At 36.3% G+C, this 19,453-nt stretch overlaps 1 protein-coding gene across 9 annotated transcripts in view; it reads right to left on the reverse strand.

The window, feature by feature from the left end:
* The window catches only part of HMBOX1 (homeobox containing 1), a 174,890-nt gene that overhangs the window by 41,009 nt on the left and 114,428 nt on the right, over window positions 1-19,453 (reverse strand). For all 9 annotated transcript variants that reach the window (XM_022594954.3, XM_022594953.3, XM_022594952.3 and 6 more), the window contains one exon: window positions 6,617-6,727. In XM_022594954.3, coding sequence (XP_022450662.1) covers window positions 6,617-6,727 — 111 coding nt within the window. The remainder of the gene's footprint in view (window positions 1-6,616; window positions 6,728-19,453) is intronic.

The raw sequence follows: 19,453 nt of genomic DNA on the forward strand, positions 1-19,453 counted from the left end.
TTATCATATTTCTTTTGAGGTTTTTGTCTTGTTCCTTTTTCTTTTTCAATGTAGTAGTATTTAAAAACAGCAGAAGAGGGCTTCCCTGGTGGCGCAGTGGTTGAGAGTCCGCCTGCCGATGCAGGGGACACGGGTTCGTGCCCCGGTCCGGGAATATCCCACATGCCGCGGAGCGGCTGGGCCTGTGAGCCATGGCCTCTGAGCCTGTGCGTCCGGAGCCTGTGCTCCGCAACGGGAGAGGCCACAACAGTGAGAGGCCCGCGTACCGCAAAGAAAAAAAAAAAAAGCAGAAGACGGAATTAATTCCCCGGTGGTCCAGTGGTTAGGACTCTGCGTTTTCACTGCCGAGGGCATGGGTTCGATCCCTGTTTGGGGAACTAAGATCCTGCAAGCCGCGTGGCAAAAAAAAAAAAAAAAACAAAAAACACAAGAAAAACTCTGGAAACACTACAACAGATTTGTTCTAGAAACCTGTTCCTCTTGCTTTGGTTGAAACAGATGGAGAGCAATGAATAACCCAAGAATGGGTTCACAATTATGCAGGAACAATGTATGTAAGAATTTAAATCCCTCTGAAGTAAAATACAGGCATTCTGGATTGGCTAAAGAACCCAGTATTTTCTTCCCTATAGGAAGCATGTTACCTGTGTTCTCTACAGAAACTTTTTTTCTCCACATTATATCTGGGCCCCCATTAAGACAAAATATTGCAGATTTATCTAGCAGATCTAAACCCAGAGAAAACAAAACTCTTCCTAATTTGCTCATAGATTTTAACATTTTGGTAACTGTTCTCTTTGCATCTATAATCATTTTCTTGCTTATCAGGGTTACTTTTGGGTGAGCCTTTGCCAATCAGCTAATAAAAGAATGACTACAAGCATGTTTTTACTGCTCCATTCATAGACACTACCTTCTCCAAAAGTAATTTTTCATCTTCCCCCACGTCATAAACATGATTTCCCTGAGGCTCTACTCCCTGCAACAGTGAAGGGAGGAGGCATACTCTGCTCTCCAAATTTACTTCATGTGCAAACTTTATTTAATTGTTTAATTTAGAAATATGCAGAATCACCGCCATGAGCCAAGAAGAACTCATCAAACCCTGTCTGCTATAGTAATGTTTAAATTAGACAAGAGAGAGGACTGTTGAGCTTAATTTGATTAAATAAAGGGGCTCTTGATGTCAACCATACTGAATTTAGTACTCACTGCTTTTTAAAAATAGGCATTTTCTTGTAAATGTTTTCATAAGAAACAAGATAAAATGTATTTGATCCGTTTCCATCAGCCTATTTTATTCATAAGCCTTGGCAGGCTTTAGGTTATGCTGGGAAATTCTGGTGATTGGTCTGTTTAGCAGAGAACTACACTGTATCTATAGGATTATCAGTAAAAATAACCTAAATATGCACTCTATTATTTTTCTTGCTGAGTCCACTAAAAGAGAGACTTAAAAAACCTATTCAAATGGATCCAGAGTGAAGAGGTTGAAAAAGAGAAGAACATCAATCAACGTATACAGAGAGAAATGCTCTGAGCCCAGGGATAAAGGCACAGAATGTACAAATACTTTTTGTTTTTTTTCTAAAGGCTTAAATTTAGAGGGAAAAAAAAGTACTTTTTCACCGTGTGAGTCCTTAATTTTGCATTTTTTCTCAGAATATATGCAAAGTGATGGTACCATTTACATTTCTTCCAATGAGCTATCTGTCCTGGACAGAGAAAAAACATGAAATAAAAGAACTATCAATAAAAATCACTGACATCTTATTTCTCTACCTAACTGCCTCTCAAAAGCAGGTCTGAACTATGTAAACCTAGGTTCTTCAGTTGTTTTATATCTTAAAAGCTATTAACAAGGTAGATTAATTTCATTTTTTGCCTCTCTCCCTCTTTGCCTCCCTCCCTCTCTTATTTTCATTACACTTTATATGTATTTTTGGAATATACAACACAAGTGCATGGAATAAAATTTAGAAAGACACAAAAAGGTTACATAGTTAACAGTGTCCCTGCCACTCCCATCCTCCCCTTCTCTCAGTTCCCCGCCACAGAGCTATTCTTATCAGTTCCTAATATACCCTTCCAGAGATGTTCCAAGTTTATATAATCATATGTGTGTGTGTGTGTGTGTGTGTGTGTGTGTGTGTATTCCCTACATAAATGGCAATATACTATATCCACTGTTTTCTACCTTACTTTATTCACTGATGAATTTGATATTCCTACATATAAATTCAATTCATATAAAGCCACCTTTAAAAAAATTGCTATATAGGGCTTCCCTGGTGGCGCAGTGGTTGGGAGTCTGCCTGCCGATGTGGGGGGCACGGGTTCGTGCCCCGGTCCGGGAGGATCCTGCATACCGCAGAGCGGCTGGGCCCATGGGCCGTGGCCACTGGGCCTGAGCGTCCGGAGCCTGTGCTCCGCGGCGGGAGGGGCCGCAACGGTGAGCGGCTCATGTACCGCAAAAAAAAAAAAAAAAAAAGCTATATAGCCTCCACAGTATTCCATTATACAGATATACCATAATTTATTTAACCACTTCTCAACTGAGGGACATTTAGTTGGATTCCAATCACCTCTGCAATGACTTGCAAAGAAAATTCTGATGTATTATATAAAAGTGAATACTGACTAGACACTGGATAAGGTATTCTTAGATGCTAATGTAATGTTAGTTCATCTTATCACACAATATTAATTTGGAACTATCATCATATAATAGTTCCAAAGTGTCCATGAAATAAGAATAAATTCTTTAGCTAAAACCAAGGGTTATTTTAAACTCAATAAAATAAAACTGCATTTATCTAGAAAAAATTCTATACCATATTAGCTCTTTTAATAAAGGTGAAAGTGCAAAGAAAAACTTAAAAAAAATTAAATTTCAACTGGTAATATCCAATTACTGTTGATGCAACAAAAAGGACCAATTTGACAATTACAGACTTATCCCCTTCTTTTCAGCTAACTCTGAATTACATCCTACAGAAAACTAGAAACTAGACTACAAAGAACTGGACTAGGAAGCTAGAAAGAACTCAGAACTAGAATGGATTTGATTCTTAAATAAAAAATAGGAAGTCCTTTTACAGGGGGACAGTTGGTAATGCAACTTCATAGAAAAGCAAATGCATATAATTAGGGGTACTTACTGTTAAAAGGAGGAGGCACTATATCCTTAAAGAAAAAAACACCTGCTAATTAACAGCTGGATGAATGCTGTTAGCCCTTTCCCATTTTCCTGTCAAAACTGGATTCCAATAGTAGTATTCCACAGTCGGCAGTGCTGTCAGATCAGCTACAACAATGCCGACATGATAGTCCGCCTTCCTGCTTGTAATGAATTCATTTTCCTGGTATCCCAGTCCCTGTCTGAGATTGAAGTCCAGCCCTGAAATCCAGTGTGGTAATTTAGCTTTACCAGCTATGATTAGATTACATGTCAGGCACTGATGTAAGTGCCAAATGCAAGAGACAAAAATCCCTTCTCTTATGGAGGCTGATTACCTGGCACAGTTGGACTTGTGTTTGTCTTTCAAATTCTTCATTGCTCTGCTGTATATATTTTGGAACATCTTAACAATCCCTCTGATACTCCCCCTGGTAGCCAATTGCTGGCATGTGACCAGGTTTATGAAGCCCTTGGGCACAGTTCCTTATTTACCTAGCCCAACTCTTGTTATCAATATCATAGCCTAAGCTGCTCTATTAAACAGACCAAGTGCCAAGTTTTTGTTCCTTTCCATCTGATTTGCTCTGCTGTGAGTCACGGGAGAAGTCAGCTCTTTGGGAAGACTGCTTAGAGCTCAGATGGAAGTGTTGCCTCAACATGAGTCTTTAGACTGCGCTGTCCTATATGGTAGCCGCTAGCCACACGTGGTTATTGAGCACTTGAAATATGGCTGATTGCAGATGGCATGTGCTTTAAGTGTAAAATACACATTCTATTTCAAAGAAAAAGAAAGAAAAGGAAAAAAAGAGAGAGAAAGAGAAAAAAAGGAAGAAAGGAAGGACTAAAGGAAGAGAGAGAAGGAAAGCTCTCAGTAATTTTTTGAAGTGTTGATTAAATGTTGAAGTGATAATACAAGCATAAATATTGATACATTATCAAAATTAATTTTAGCTATTTCTTCTTTTAAAAATGTGGCTACTAGATAATTTAAATTACATATGTCATTTGCATTATATTTCTACTAAACTGTGCTGTTTTAGAACATTTAACTAATGGCAGCAACAACAGAGTCATTATTTTGAGAGGTTTGCCTGTATATCTAGGTATCATTAGAAAAATATCTAAAAATGGAAGTTCCTCTTTGTAGAAAAACTGCCAGCTAGTAAATATTGAAGGAATGCTAGATTACATCATCAGCATTTTGCAAGCCCCCATCAGAATAACTGATTCAGGTGAGCATCATCAATGGACGCTAAGACCACTGGCAAAGCTTGTTGCAGAAAAGGCTATTCATCCAGCAGCAAAGTAATGGCCTACAGATTATTTACAAGCTGCAAAAATAGGATCCGGTGGCCACCACTTTAACAAACAATCAAACTTAGCAAATGAGTAGTGCTACTACCTGACACTACATGCCTCTTGACATGTGGTAACGTGAGGTATACATTACCTACAAAGCATTTTGCCCCAATGTTTTATTGTGAAAAATTTCAAACATACAGCAACAATGAAAGAATTTTATAGTGAAAATCTGTACCCATACCATCTAATATTTTACCATACCTAGTTTATCACATATCCATCTCCCTATTCATTTTATCTTGATGTGTTTCAAAGTTAACTGCAGCCATTAGTAAATGTCCTCCCTAAACAATCTATGAAGTACTCTTGTCAAAAAATATTTAACCTGAATCTAATCAAGCCTCTAATCCTAACTTCCAGTGTATGTGAAATACACAGGCTATAGAAGAACAAGTTAGTTGACACTAAGAGGATATAGAAAAGCCCAGAATGTGAGACATTCTGTAAGGTTAGATGGTTTAAAAAGTTTATGTCATGAAAGAAAAATTTTAAGTGACTAGCTTTAAGACTCTAAAGAGACATAACAAATTCCAATCTGTCAACCTAAATCACATACTATTTAATGAAAAAAAAAAGCTGATAAATCAGGAGTACAGGATTAACAGATACAAAGTACTATACATAAAATATATAAGCAACAAGGATTTACTGTATAGTACAGGGAACTATATTCAATATCTTGTAATAACCTATAATGGAAAATAATCTGAAAAAATATATATAGCTGAATCACTTTGCTGTACAGCTGAAACTAACATAATATTGTAAATCAACTATACTTCAATTAAAAAATTAATTCTAAAAAAAGTTACAAAAGACATTCTTGCAACAACTAAAGAAATGTGAATATGGACTGAATATTAGGTGTTATTATGGAATTAAAATTAATTTTCTTAGATGTGATTGTAGGGGCTGTGGTTATGTAGGCGATTACCCTTTTTTCAGGAGACGAATGCTAAAGAGAGAAAGAGTATGTGTTTGTATACACACATACATACATTTTAAAATTTATTCATTTATTTATTTTATAGGGATAAAACAAATATAGCAAAATGTTAACAATTATTGTATCTACGAAGAGGATAAACAGGTGTTAGCTGTGCTGGTCTTAATTTTTCTGTATATCTGAAATATAAAAAATGGGGGGCTGGGTAGATTAAAAAATTCATTGCGAAGAGATTGATACGGTCTGTTCTGTTTTGTCTGCCTGAGCCTTTCAAAGTGATCTTTGGAAAAAAAAAAATCTAACCACAGATACACACACACAAATATGTCTCTATAACATTATTTCCACCTCAGAGCCAATGCTATTATTAGCTAAGAGTCTTCAATACTCGATATTCGAAGTCTGTGTAATGTGTAGATTGAGGGAGTCCATCACAAACTTCAGATTTTACTTATATACCACCATTAAAAGCATCCTGCAATAGATCTTGCCTCTTCCTGGCAACTTCTGACACAAAGGTTTTTGTGATCTTTTTAAAGATTTCAGTCTATTTTCCAACCTACTGCTGCCCCCAAAGTCAACAGGGCAGCTTCACCCTAAAGTCCAAAGACACATTCATTACCCAAAATTAGAATTAGAAAGAGAAAATCATTAGCAGAAATCATTGGATATGGTATAGCATGAACAAAATAAAAGTATTAAATTTATATTACTAACTAAAACAAGATTTACAAAAACACATATAAAACTAGGTGTGGAATCTTATATGTACCAATACCTATAGGTGAGGGAAAAAAATTTGGCTACTGACTATCATGACCTTTCTTTCAAATTATGGTTAGAAATGTCATATAACCTGGAAAACAAAGAGGCACCTTGGAGGAAGTAGTGAAAATGACTAGATAATATTAGACACTAAGCTAAAAATTGGTACAATTATGGCTTAGGTTTTACAGTTAAGAGTGTTCTTTGGCATAAAGGAACAACAGTAAAGTATGAAACTACCTTGGGGAAGACAAACCAAGGAACACTGTGGAGTGGAATGGAATCCAATTATGGAGTCAATAAAGTAATTAATTTATATTTGTCCCATTTCAGATGCAATAAAAAAAGGAAAAAATATTTACCAGGGTTTGTCTTTTCAAGCTGATACCATCGGTAAAACGCTCTTTTCTTCTGTTCACTCAGGTCTGATCCCTGCTGCAACAGCCAGTGAGAGATCCGGCTCTGACTGATACCTGTGGAGAAAGAGAAACAGCTGCTGTGGATACTGCAATTACAGGGAAGTTAATGAGGGATCTGTTGGTTCTAGGTTATTGGGTACTTTATTCTCTGTTAATTCTATAAGGAAGCTGCAACTTGAGCAAGGCTTTTAATATTGGGCTTCCTTGTAAAAGCTGACTGCAAGGATATATTCAGAAATGATCTATAAGAGGTCAAAGCATTTTATTTACCAAGACTTAAAAATGGTCTCTAAATTAATCTCTAAACCAGGTTCATGAATGTGAGATAAATGAAGAGCTATCTAAATAACAGTTGTCAGAAGTTGATTAAGTTTGTGCTCCTTCAACCACCATCACCACCACCACCCCGATCCTGGTTTAGAACATTCGAACTTTTACCAGATATTTGGAAGAAAAAAAATCAAGCCAGCACATTTTGCTACTCATTATTGATACTGATAAAAAGATTGAGGGGCTGGGAAAGGAGAGGTCATTGAAAATACTCTCTTCAATAAGATTTCTGGATTATTTGTTAATTCATTCAGGCTAACTCATTTGTTAATTAATTTTCAGGCTCATTAGTATAGATAGCTAACAGTTGGAAGACTTTTAGAGTTATGCTACAATAGGACCTCTTAAGAAATCTCAAGAGGTAAAGATGTTCTTCTAACAGACTTAACAAAACACTGAATACAATACAAAGCAGTAGTTTTCAGCTATTACTAACAAGTTCTTGAAAGCAATAAATAAGAAATTGAAAGACCTCCATGTGGAAGGTAAAAAAGCATGTCTAAAACTTACTAGAGTATGAGAATAACATGCTTCTTCTGGTCATTACAGCTATTCCAAAATGAATAATTCAACATAAAACTGGCAAAAGCAAAGAATAACAGGAAATATAAAACTGTCTTATACACCCATAAGGCACTTTCCAAAAGACCATTCAGCTACCATAGAGGGTTAACAGTATATAAACTCTCCCAAGGAATTACTTATGGTAACTGGATAGTACTGAATACCACCTGTGCCAGCACCTGTTTAAAGCTGTAACTCACAACAGAAAGAGTGGTTATCATGAAGTAATCACGCCCCCTAACATAAGAAGAACCAGGAGGTCTGGTTATCACATTTAACTCATTAAAAGCAAGCCCCTAGCTTCTGTACTTTTAAAAACCTACGTTAAAAGAAAATTTGCAGAAATGGGGGAGGGCAGTTTTGTTAAAAGAAAAGTTGGGCTGAGAAGCATGGCTCTCTGATTGGAAACACCTTTCACTTTCAAAGGGTGAAATTCAAAGAGTCTTTCCAAAACCGAAGAGATTATATTCTCAAATCATTCACACAGCAGTTTTTCAATGGATTGAAGATCTATGTGATGCAGGTGCTGGCAGCTATCTCTGTATGCTTGTTCTAAGAGAACGCAAATTATTCAGTATAATTAAATTGGCCATGTTTAGCAATGCTTTCACCAAAAGTCTAGTTTCAAACATTATACTATTTTTCACATGTTGCAGAGCACGGGCTCTAGGCGCGCAGACCTCAGTAGTTGTGGCTCCGGACTCTAGAGTGCAGGCTCAGTAGTTGTGGTGCACGGGCTTAGTTGCTCTGCGGCATGTAGGATCTTCCTGGACCAGGGCTCGAACCCGTGTCCCCTGCATTGGCAGGTGGATTATTAACCACTGTGCCACCAGGGAAACCCTCACATGAGTTTTTAACAAGAGTGAAGAAATCAACCATGTACCACCATGAAATCAAAACTGATTTTCATGTCAACAAAATGAAACCATTTTACATGGATTCTTACATTGGTATCATACTACTCAAAAACAGAGGGAATTTGAGGAAAATCTGCTAATAAAAAAACCCAAATATATCGGTTCTGTTACCTACAGTATTAAATCTTCCTCAAACAGATCACACATAGAACAAACCACAGAGTCTACTAGATATTAGAGGTGTCCAGGTTCTGGCTGTGCTATAGTGGGGCAAGAGGGCAAAAGCCCAGCAAAAGGAGAGTAAATTATGGTATATTCATATAATAAGATACTGTGCAGGCTAATGTTCTAAAATACCCATCAAAAACAAACAATAGAAAACCAAAACCAAACAAAAAGCCATCAACTCCAAGTGTTGGCAGGGCATATATGAAACTCTCATATTGCTGACGGAAGGGTAAAGTGTCAGGGCCCCTCTGGGAAACAACTGGGCAATATCTACTAAAGCTGAATATACACATACCATATGATCTAGCAATTTCTTTTCTTGGTATACAGCCCACAGAAATGTGTACATACTCAAAAGAATATGTTCAAAAAACTCGTACTGGAAGGCTTATATGAGCATTGTCTAATCATAGTCCCCAGTTTGAAACAACTCAAATACCCATCAACAGGAAAATGCATAAATTGTGGTATTTATGTATTCTACTATAGACTACTACAACAAATAGAAAAAGGGTAAACTACTGCTATATGAAGTCACATGGATAAATCTCACAAAAATAATGTTGGCCAAAAACAGTCACACATACAGGTAAAAAAGCCACGCACAATACTGTATGATTCAATTTACATAAAGTTTAAAAACAGACACAATTAGATATATGTATATGGATGACAATCAGAATAGTGGTTATCTGTCATTAGGAGGAAGGAGGTTAATTACTGGAGGTAGGATGAGAAAGGCCCATGAAGTGACCAGCACTGTTCTTGATCTTGATCTGGATGGTGGTTACATGTGTGTCTTCACTTTGTAAAAGCCATTAAACTGGACACTTTTCTCTATGTTGTATTTCAATGAAGTTTTCCCAAAAAAGTTTTAAAAATTCTCTGAGGTGTTAAAAAAAAAAACAAATGGATATGTATCAATATGGAAAGATCCCCACGATATAAATGGAAAAGTATATAGTTTAATGAATACATATATTTTTACATAATCTACGTTGTTTTGTACAGTAACAAAAGCTCATATATAGCCAAAGATACACAATACGAATTTAGAGTGGCAGACTCTCCCTCCATTGTACACCTCTATATCGTTTTCTTAATCTGTCTACAAATATTTATTAACTTATTTTATTTTAGCCTTTCCCTATAAACACTACACACTTTATTGGCTGCTTTATAAACACTGTAATTAAGTTAAACAAAACAGAAGTGTGAAAAGAAGTTAATTTCAGCCTTCCCTGGCCAAGTCCACTCTGGGGTAATCAGTGTTAACTGTTAATATATGTTGTTCTACAATTTTCTCTATGTGTAATTATTAATTTAATAAAACAAAGGGAGAGAAGGTAATAAAGAATATCCTCCTATCTAGTCTTTTGTGAGAGGAGGAAACAAACAAGGAACTTCTTCCCTGTAAACTTAATCTCAGTTTTCATACGAAAACAAAGTAATAAAGCAAGCAGTTTTTCCAGAAAAGGCACTATAAAAATTAAATATGGGGCTTCCCTGTTGGCGCAGTGGTTGAGAGTCTGCCTGCCGATGCAGGGGACATGGGTTCGTGCTCTGGTCTGGGAAGATCCCACATGCCGCGGAGCGGCTGGGCCCGTGAGCCATGGCCGCTGAGCCTGCGCGTCTGGAGCCTGTGCTCCGCAACGGGAGAGGCCACAACAGTGAGAGGCCTGCGTACCGCAAAAAAAAAAAAAAAAATTAAATATGTACAATAATACATTTTACAATGATATTTCTTCGTTAGCAACTTGCTGATCAGTAGGGTTCCTTTAACTTTTCCTTCTGGGGCCAGTCCATGTCTTTGGAACTTCAATTGAGCTAGGTGTCAAAAGGCCCTGCAGCTTCTCTTTACTGTCAGCTTTGGTACTTCTCCTTCAGAGAAAATTTTCCTAACTCCCTTTACTTCCCACTGCTGAACACAATGTCATTCTCCACAAGTTTTAGCTCCTCAAAAGCTCTTTTCTACCTTTCACAGGGCAGAAAAAAAGAAAAATTTACATATAACCTTCATACACTGAGAGACTAAAACTAACCCCTGATTAATTTCTTTCCAATAAGAAAGTGATCACATTGTGTTCAAAGGATGAAAAACCCTTTTTGCCAGTCTCATTCACATTCTTTTCTGAGCTTCAGCTCCATCCTTCCGGTTCTCAAATGCTATGCTCCCTTCCACCAGAGGGCTCTCCACCACAACCCATTCTTGTCAAAGTCCCTAGTACTACAAATTTAAATGTCTCTTCTTCCTCCAACTTCCTTTGGCACGTGACACTACTGACCCACTCACATCATCTTCATCCTTGGAATACTGGATACAACTCTCCAACGCAACTTTTCAGTCAACCTCAGGGATTGCTTTGTTATCTCCTTACATGTTAGTGCCCCAAGATTCCATGTTTAAGCATCTTCTTTCATTCTACACACTCTTCCTTCGATCACCTCAACCATCAACAATCAGGGTTTAAAATATCTAAATACCAATGACTTCCAGAACACCAGACTGGTCTTTCAAACCATCTGCTAGACAGTTTCATGAGAATTTCCCACAGGTCTTCAACATAGTAAACTTGATTCATTATCCTCTTCCTTTAAATCTGTTCTTCCTCCTGTGTCCCCCATCTCAATTTTATGTTCCATTCTACTCCTTCCCCCAACTCTCATATGCTTTTCTCTTCCAAAATTTCTCTTCGTCTCTCCAATCCTCATTCCAGCAGTTTGGAATCTCAGCCTCTTTTGCCTAGATAACTGAAATAACTCTGATGAAAAGAACAAGTCATCTAAGATCCACAAAGTACAAAATCCTCATGATCAGATCCTTTTTAATTAGAAGATCACTTCACAGATGAAAATGTGAAATGTGCTTCTTCAATTTCCTACTTGAGAGCTGTAGTCATCTCTGCAATTCACCTTCCACAGTGTGAGAGATATGTCTCAAAAATTTTAAGTTATAACACATGCAACCATTCTCCATAAAAATAACTCACAAATGCTGAGAAAAAAGCCCTTCCTCCATCTCTAACCCTTCTCTCATTCGCTAGAGGTATCCCTGTTTATTTGGTGTGAATTCTTCCAAACTCTTTACGATGCATTTAATACACAAACATGTACATATATATATTTAGGGTTTTTTTTTTTTTAAACACACATTTGGAGTTATCCTATACATAATAAGTAGCAATGTTTCTCACATAATGTCTTGGAATTTTCTCACGTATCACATTGTGAACATCATTCTAATGGCTACATGGTATTTTATATCAGAAATATACCATAATCCACTTACACATTTACCTGTTATTAGACATTTCAACTCTTGCTAACAGTTTACTATTATAAATGATGCAATGAACACTCTATGCTTATCTTTGTGTATATAAATAAATATCTTAGGGCCAATTCACAGGAATGGACTTTGATTCGTAGCATACGAGTGGCATTTACGTTTGTGATGGATACTACCAAACTGTCCCCTAAAGAAGATTGTACCCAATTTTACATTCTAACCAACAGTGATGAGAATTTTTCCCTACATCCTCACCACTGCTGCTTATAAAATTTATTTTTAGAGTCTTTCTTTTTGTAAACATTAACACATGCTCATTATAAAAAGAATTCTACACAATTCAGAGGAAAGTAGAACAATTAAGAGGAAAGCTAATAAAAAAAATGCATCCAGGGCTTCCCTGGTGGCGCAGTGGTTGAGAGTCTGCCTGCCGATGCAGGGGACGCAGGTTTGTGCCCCGGTCCGGGAAGATCCCACATGCCGCGGAGCGGCTGGGCCCGTGAGCCATGGCCGCTCAGCCTGCGCGTCCGGAGCCTGTGCTCCGCAACGGGAGAGGCCACAACAGTGAGAGGCCCGCGTACCGTAAAAAAAAAAAAAAAAAAGCATCCAAATTCTTACCACTTATAAATAACTGCACTTATTACAAGATCACTCCAAGCATATGTGGACATAGAATAGGCAGAAATAATTACTAAAATGAGATAATACTACATGCTGAATTTTTAAATGTAAGAACACCAAGTTTAGTTTGATTTGATTTTAACACAAGAAGAAAAATCTAAATAAACTAGAGAGAAAGATCTACTCAAATTTAGTAAATGCTTCTACAGGGGAAATGAGGTTCCTAAGAGTGCAATAAAGCAAGAAAAAAGGATCATACGAAAACACTGGGAGGTTGGAAGCACTGTTTTCTAATTTGTGGGCAGTATCTAATGGCTCCTGGCTAAAAAAGCTAAGGAAATTAGCAGACTGTGATAGCTAGTCTCCAGGATGATTCCTAATGATCCTCTTGGTCTTCCTACCTTTGTGTAATCCCATCCAACACTGCTTCAGGGTTGGTCTGTGCAAACAACAGAATACGGCAGAATACGGTGACTTCTAAGGATAGGTCATGAAAAGTTTCGGCTTTGCTCTCTCTTAATAGTTGGTTCTGAGGAAAGCTAGCTGCCATGTTGTGAGACCACTCAATAAGACCTATGGAGAAATCCATGTGGCAAAGAACTGAAGCATTCTACTAACAGCTATGCAAATGAGGCATCTTGGAAGTGAGTCCCCTAGCCTTAGTTAAGCCTTAGTTAAGTCTGCTGATGGCTGTAGCCTCCTGAGACACCCTGAATCAGAATGACCTGTCTAAGCTGCTTGACCTATAAAAACTAAGTGAGAGAATAAAAATTTAGGTTGTTTCAAGTTGCTACGGTCAATGTAATCTCTTATGCAGCAATAGATAACTAATACACATACATATACTATACTTTCCCCATTTCCCTTCCCAGCCTGTACACCCAACTCCTGATATTTGGAAGATATTTTTGTGTAGTCAACATTTACATTCTGTCCTGGACTCATAATTCCCATAGCTGTTTACTCATAGTTGTAGATTTAAATGCATTCAGGATTTACCATACAGTTTCTCAGTTTTTCCATTCCTAAGCTCTGTATTTTTGCTTTTGTTTTTAACTGAGGCATATTTTACATACAGTGAGCGCACTGCTCTTAAGTGTATAATTATTTCCATGCTCCCTTAAAGATTCCCCTTGTCCTCTTTTCACTTAATGCTTAAATTTTATATTTTAAACTTAATTTTTGGTTAGTAAGATTTCTTCATCAAGCAATTTTTACCAGTACAGGTTTATTGGTGCTGCATTCCCCAGTGCTTGTATGCCTGTATGTTTGTCTTCCCTGTTTATACTTTAAGGATAACACTACAGGGGAATTTTTGGGGGGCTTAGACTTTCCTTTAAAATCTGTTAAATTGGCGTGATGTCAGTGGGTGGCAGAGTAAGGCCTTCTGAAAAGTTAGTCCCCCAAAAATGCAATGATAGCAAAAGCTGCTCTACCATAAAAGCACTGGCAAAAGTCAAAATCAACTTTTTCAGAACTCTGGAAATTAACCAAAGGTGTGCAACAATCCAAAGAGTATTTATTCAAAAAAAAAAAAAAAAAAAGCTAAGTTTTATTAAGACCAGCTATATGACATTTTAACTTGAACTACACTCATTCCCATCATCCCAGCATTGCAGTAGACTATATTCTTGTAATCACAGTGAAAACCAAGAATGGTCTATTAGCCACTGGAGAGGGAAAGACAGGTTTGGAGTTCTCCCAAAACACCATTCTAAGAGAACTGTTATTATTTGACCTGTTTGGCAACCCCCTGGAAACTCCCATTTGCAAAGCTCATTCTTATTTGACCTTATCCAGACCTCATTCAGTGTGAATAGCCTTTTCCCTCGGAGGGGAGAAGGAAGGGAAGTGGTTTGCAGAAAACAATCAGTGGCAATCATTTAATATTGCAGGTGCCTGAGGTGATAATGATAACAGTTGGGGCAAACAAGGAACTGAACAAAATATTTAAAAAGCTGAGGAATTCTTAAGATGTCTATGAGGGTCTTTGGAAAGCTCTGATATAATTCTGGGAATTTAGAAGGCCAGGTGCATGCACAGGGCTGTGCACATGCCTAGGTCTACGTGCATGACCAGGGCAATGTGCATCACAGGAAAGAACTATGAAGGCCCTAAGCTCTTGCCTCTGGCTGACTTTGAGACATGGTGCAAAGAGAAAGTGAAGGGTAAGGCAGAATTATAAACTGCCTGCCTGAGCATTAAAGGCATGCCTCAATATATGTACAGAGCTCCTCATCAAAGCTGGGAAATTTATTGGTTCCAGGCATTTAAAGAAATCTCTGTCCAATAATTACCTGACTACTAAGCTAACAAGGAAGAGACTTCAGTAGCTACACACCATAAAGAATACTGACTTTACAGGATTAGTCCAGGAAAGTCACTAAACAAAAAGCAACAAAAACAAACAGCAACAACAACAAATCAAGGGGTGGAGAGGAATCTGATTTCAAGAGCTTCCACATTATATTATTTAAACTGTCTAGTTTAAAACAAAACAAAACTTATGAACCATGAAAGGAAACAGTAAAGCATGACATGCATAGTAAAAGAAGCAGTCAATAAGAAATGTCTTTGAAGAAACCCAGATGTTAGACTTACTAGACAAAGATTTAAATCAGCTATTTTTAAAAACTAAAGAAAAAATGTCTACAGAACTAAAAGAAAATATGAGAAAAATGCATCATTAAACAGAATATCAATAAAGAGGCAGGAATTACAAGAAGAATCAAATAGAAATTCTGGAGCTAAAAAGTACAATAAGTAAAATGAAAAATTTCCTAAAGAAGCTCAATATCAGATGTTAACTGGCAAAAGAAATAGTAAACATGAAGACGGGTTGATTGAGATGATCTTTTATGAGAAAGAGAAAGAAAAAATAATGAAGAAAATAGAGCAGAATCTCAAAAACTTGTGGGACACTGCCATGTATACCAACATACACATAATGGGATTCCCAGGAGGAAAAGAGAGAGAAAAAAAAGAAAGAATACTTGGAAGAATAACGGCCATACAATTGCCAAACTTGATGAAAAACACTAATCTACACATCCAAGAAGCTCAATAATCTTCAAGTAGGGTAAACTCAGAGAGATCCACAGCTAGAAACATCATAACTTGGTTTTTGGGGTTTTGTTTTTGGTTTTTTTGGCCATGTTGCGTGGTCTGTGGGATCTTAGTTCCCTGACCAGGGACTGAACCCATGCCCCCTGCAGTGGAAGCGTGGAATCTTAACCACTGGACCACCAGGGAATTCCCCATCATAAATTGTTGAAAACCAAAGTCAAAGAAAATTTGAAAGCAGCAAGAAAGAAGTGACTTATTATGCACAAGGGATGCTCAACAAGATTAATAGCTGCAGATGGTAACTAGACTTATTTTGGTAATCATTTTGCAATGTATACAAATGTTGAATCATTATGTTGTAAATCAGAAATTAATATATTGTATGTCAACTATACTTCAAAAAAAAAGATTAATAGCTGATTTCTCATCAGAAACCATGAAGTCATAAGGCAGTAGGATGATATATTCAAAGTGCTGGAGGAAAAAAAAAAAGACCAACAAACAAGAACCCTATATCAAAAAAAACTATCCTTCCAAAGCAAAGGAAACATTAAGACATTGCCAAATGAACAAAACCAGAGAGAATTTGATGCCAGAAGACCTGCTGTACAAGAAATACTAAAGAGTGTTCTTTGGGCAGAAATGAAAGGACTCTAAACAGTAATTCAAATACACTTGAAGAAATAGTGACAGTAAAAGTAACTACATATGTAAATATAAAAGACAGTATAAATGTATTTTTTCTTTATAACTTATTTTTTCCCTATTTGAATTAAAAGAAAACTGGATAATGCAATAATTAAAAATCTAAGTTGATGGGCACACAATGTATAAGCATGTAAATTGAATGGCAACACTGGCACAAAGGAGGGGGTAGGGAATGAAGCTCTAAAGGAGTAAAGTTTTCCTATACTATTGAAATGAAGTTGGTATTAATCTGAACTAGGTTATTATAAACTAAGATATTTATGGTAATCTCCAGGGCAACCACTAAGAAAATAAATTTTTAAAAAAACAAAAGAAATGACAAGGGATTTAAACCGTACACTAGAAAACATGTATTTAACACAAAAGAAGTAACTGAGCAACAGGAAAACAAAACAGACACAAGACATACAAAACAAGTGATACAATGGCAGATGTAAATCTACCTGATCATATTTACATTAAATTTAAACGGATTATACACTCCAATAAGAAGACAGAGATTGGCAGAATGGATTAAAAAAACACGATCACACTATACACTGTTTACAAGAGATACATTTTAGATTCAAAGACATGAATAGACTGAAAGTAAAAGAATGCACAAAGATGCACCATGTAAAGAGTAACCAAATGAAAACTGAAGTAGCTATACTAATGTTAGACAAAATAGACTTAAAGACAAAATTTGTTACAAGAGACATAATAAGGACATTTTGTAATGATAAAAGGGTTAATTCATGAGGAAGACATAATTAAAAATATATATGCACCAATCAACAGAGCCCCAAATATATGAGGCAAAAACTGACAGAACTGAAGGGAAAAAAAGACAATTCAACAATAATAGTGGGAGATTTCAATAATAGAACAACTATACAGAAGATCAACAAGAAATAGAAGACTTGAACAACAATATAAACCCACTAGACCTATCACACGTCTATAGAACATTCCACTCAACAACAGCAGAATACACATTCTTCTCAAGTGCATGTGAAACATTCTCCAGAACAGACCATGTTAGGAAATAAGTCTCCACAATTTTTAAATCAAAGTATGTTCTCCAAACACAATGGAATGAAATTAGAAATCAATAATAGAAAAAAATTGAGAAATTCACAAATATGTGGAAATTAAACCACACAGTCCTAACCAATGAGTCAAATAAAAAAATCACAAGGGAATTAGAAACTACTTTGAGATGATTAAACACACACACACACACACACACACCCCACAAACCAAACTGTATGAGATGAAGCTAAAGAAGTGCTTAGAGGGAAATTTATTGTTATAAATGCCGGTTTAAAAAAGAAAAAGATCTGAAATCAATAATCTAAGCTTTCACCTTAAAAAATTAGAAAAAGAAGAGCAAACTAAATCCAAGACAAGCAGAAGGAAGAAAATAATGTAGAGGAAAAAGAAATGACACAGAAAATAGAAACAGGGTAGTAGAGAAAACCAATGAAATAAAAAACTGGTTCTATGAAGAGGTCAATGAAATTGAGAAACTTTTAGGTAGATTTACAAAGCAAAATGAGAGAAGACTCAAATGACTAAAATCAGGAATGAGAGAAAGGGCATTATTACTGACCATTACAGAAATAAAAAGGATAATAAAGGAATTCTAAGAACAACTGTATGCCAACAAATTATATAACATAGATGAAACAGATAACTTCCTAGAACAACCTGATTCAAAAAACAGAAAATCTGAATAGATGTATAGCAAGTGAAGATACTGAATCAGTAGTCAAAAATCTTCCCACGAAGAAAGGTCAGATGGTTTCACTGGTAAATTCTACCAAGTGTTTCAAAAATAATTCACACACACACACTAACACCAATCCTTCACAAACTTCCAAAAAAATAGAAAACGAGGAAACACTTCCCAACTCATTCTATGAGGCCAATATTACCCTGATACCAAAACCAGATGAAGACACTGCAAGAAAACTACAGATCAATGTCCCCAGTGAATATGGATATAGAAAATTTCAACAAAATACTAGGAAACTGAATCTAACAACATATAAAAAGGATTATACACCATGACCAGGTGGGATTTATCTCAGGAAAGCAAAGTTCATTCAACATATGAAAATCAGTCAATGCAGTATACCATATTAACAAATGACAAAGCCCATGAAATTATTTTAATAGACACAGAAAAAGCATTTAACAAAATCCAACATCCTTTCATGATATAGAACACTCAATAAGCTAGGAATAGATGTAAACTTCTTACCTTGATAGAGTACATCCATGAAACACCCACAGCTTCTATCATACTTAGTGGTAAAAGACAGATAGCTTCACCACTATAAGATCAGGAACAACACAAGGATGTTGACCCTTACTACTTCTATTCAACATAATAGGGGAGGTGCTAGCCAGGGAAATTAGCCAGGATAAAGAAATTAAAAGGCATCCAGATAGAGAAGGGAAAAGTAAAATTACCTCTGTTTACAGATGGTATGATCTTGTATACAGAACTCTGAAGAAATACACATAAGTGCACGCACACAAAAAACTATTAGAATTAATGAAGATGTATACCGAGGCTGCAGGATATGAGATCAACATACCGAATTAAATATTATTTCTATCCACTAGCAATGAACAATCCAAAAATGAAATTCAGAAAGCAATTCTACTAACAATAGCCTCAAAAACAATAAAATATTTAGGAAGAAATCTAACAAAAGTAGCACAAGACTTGCAAAGTGAAAATTACAAAACACTGTTGAAAGAAACTGAAGAACACCTAAACAGAAGAACATCTCATTTTCACAGATCTGAAGACTTAATATTGTTAAAATGACAATACTCCCCAAATTGATTTACAGATTCAATCTAACTCCTACTAAAATTCCAGCTGGCTTTTCTACAGAAATCCTAAAATTCCTATGGAAATTCCACAATTGCCAAAACAACCTTTAAAAAGAAGAACAAAGTTGAAGAACTCACACATCCCAATTTCAAACGTACTGTCAAACTACAGTAGTCAAGCCTATGTGATACTGGCATAAGGACAGACATATAGGTCAATGAGAGTCAGGTAATAAAACCATACCTTTATGGTCAATTGATTTTTGACAATGGTGACAAGAAAAC

Source organism: Delphinapterus leucas, chromosome 6 (genome assembly GCF_059928025.1).
Source record: "Delphinapterus leucas isolate spDelLeu-1000000601 "Yukka" chromosome 6, BTC_Dleu_Yukka2, whole genome shotgun sequence".
Classification (NCBI taxonomy): Eukaryota; Metazoa; Chordata; class Mammalia; order Artiodactyla; family Monodontidae; genus Delphinapterus; species Delphinapterus leucas.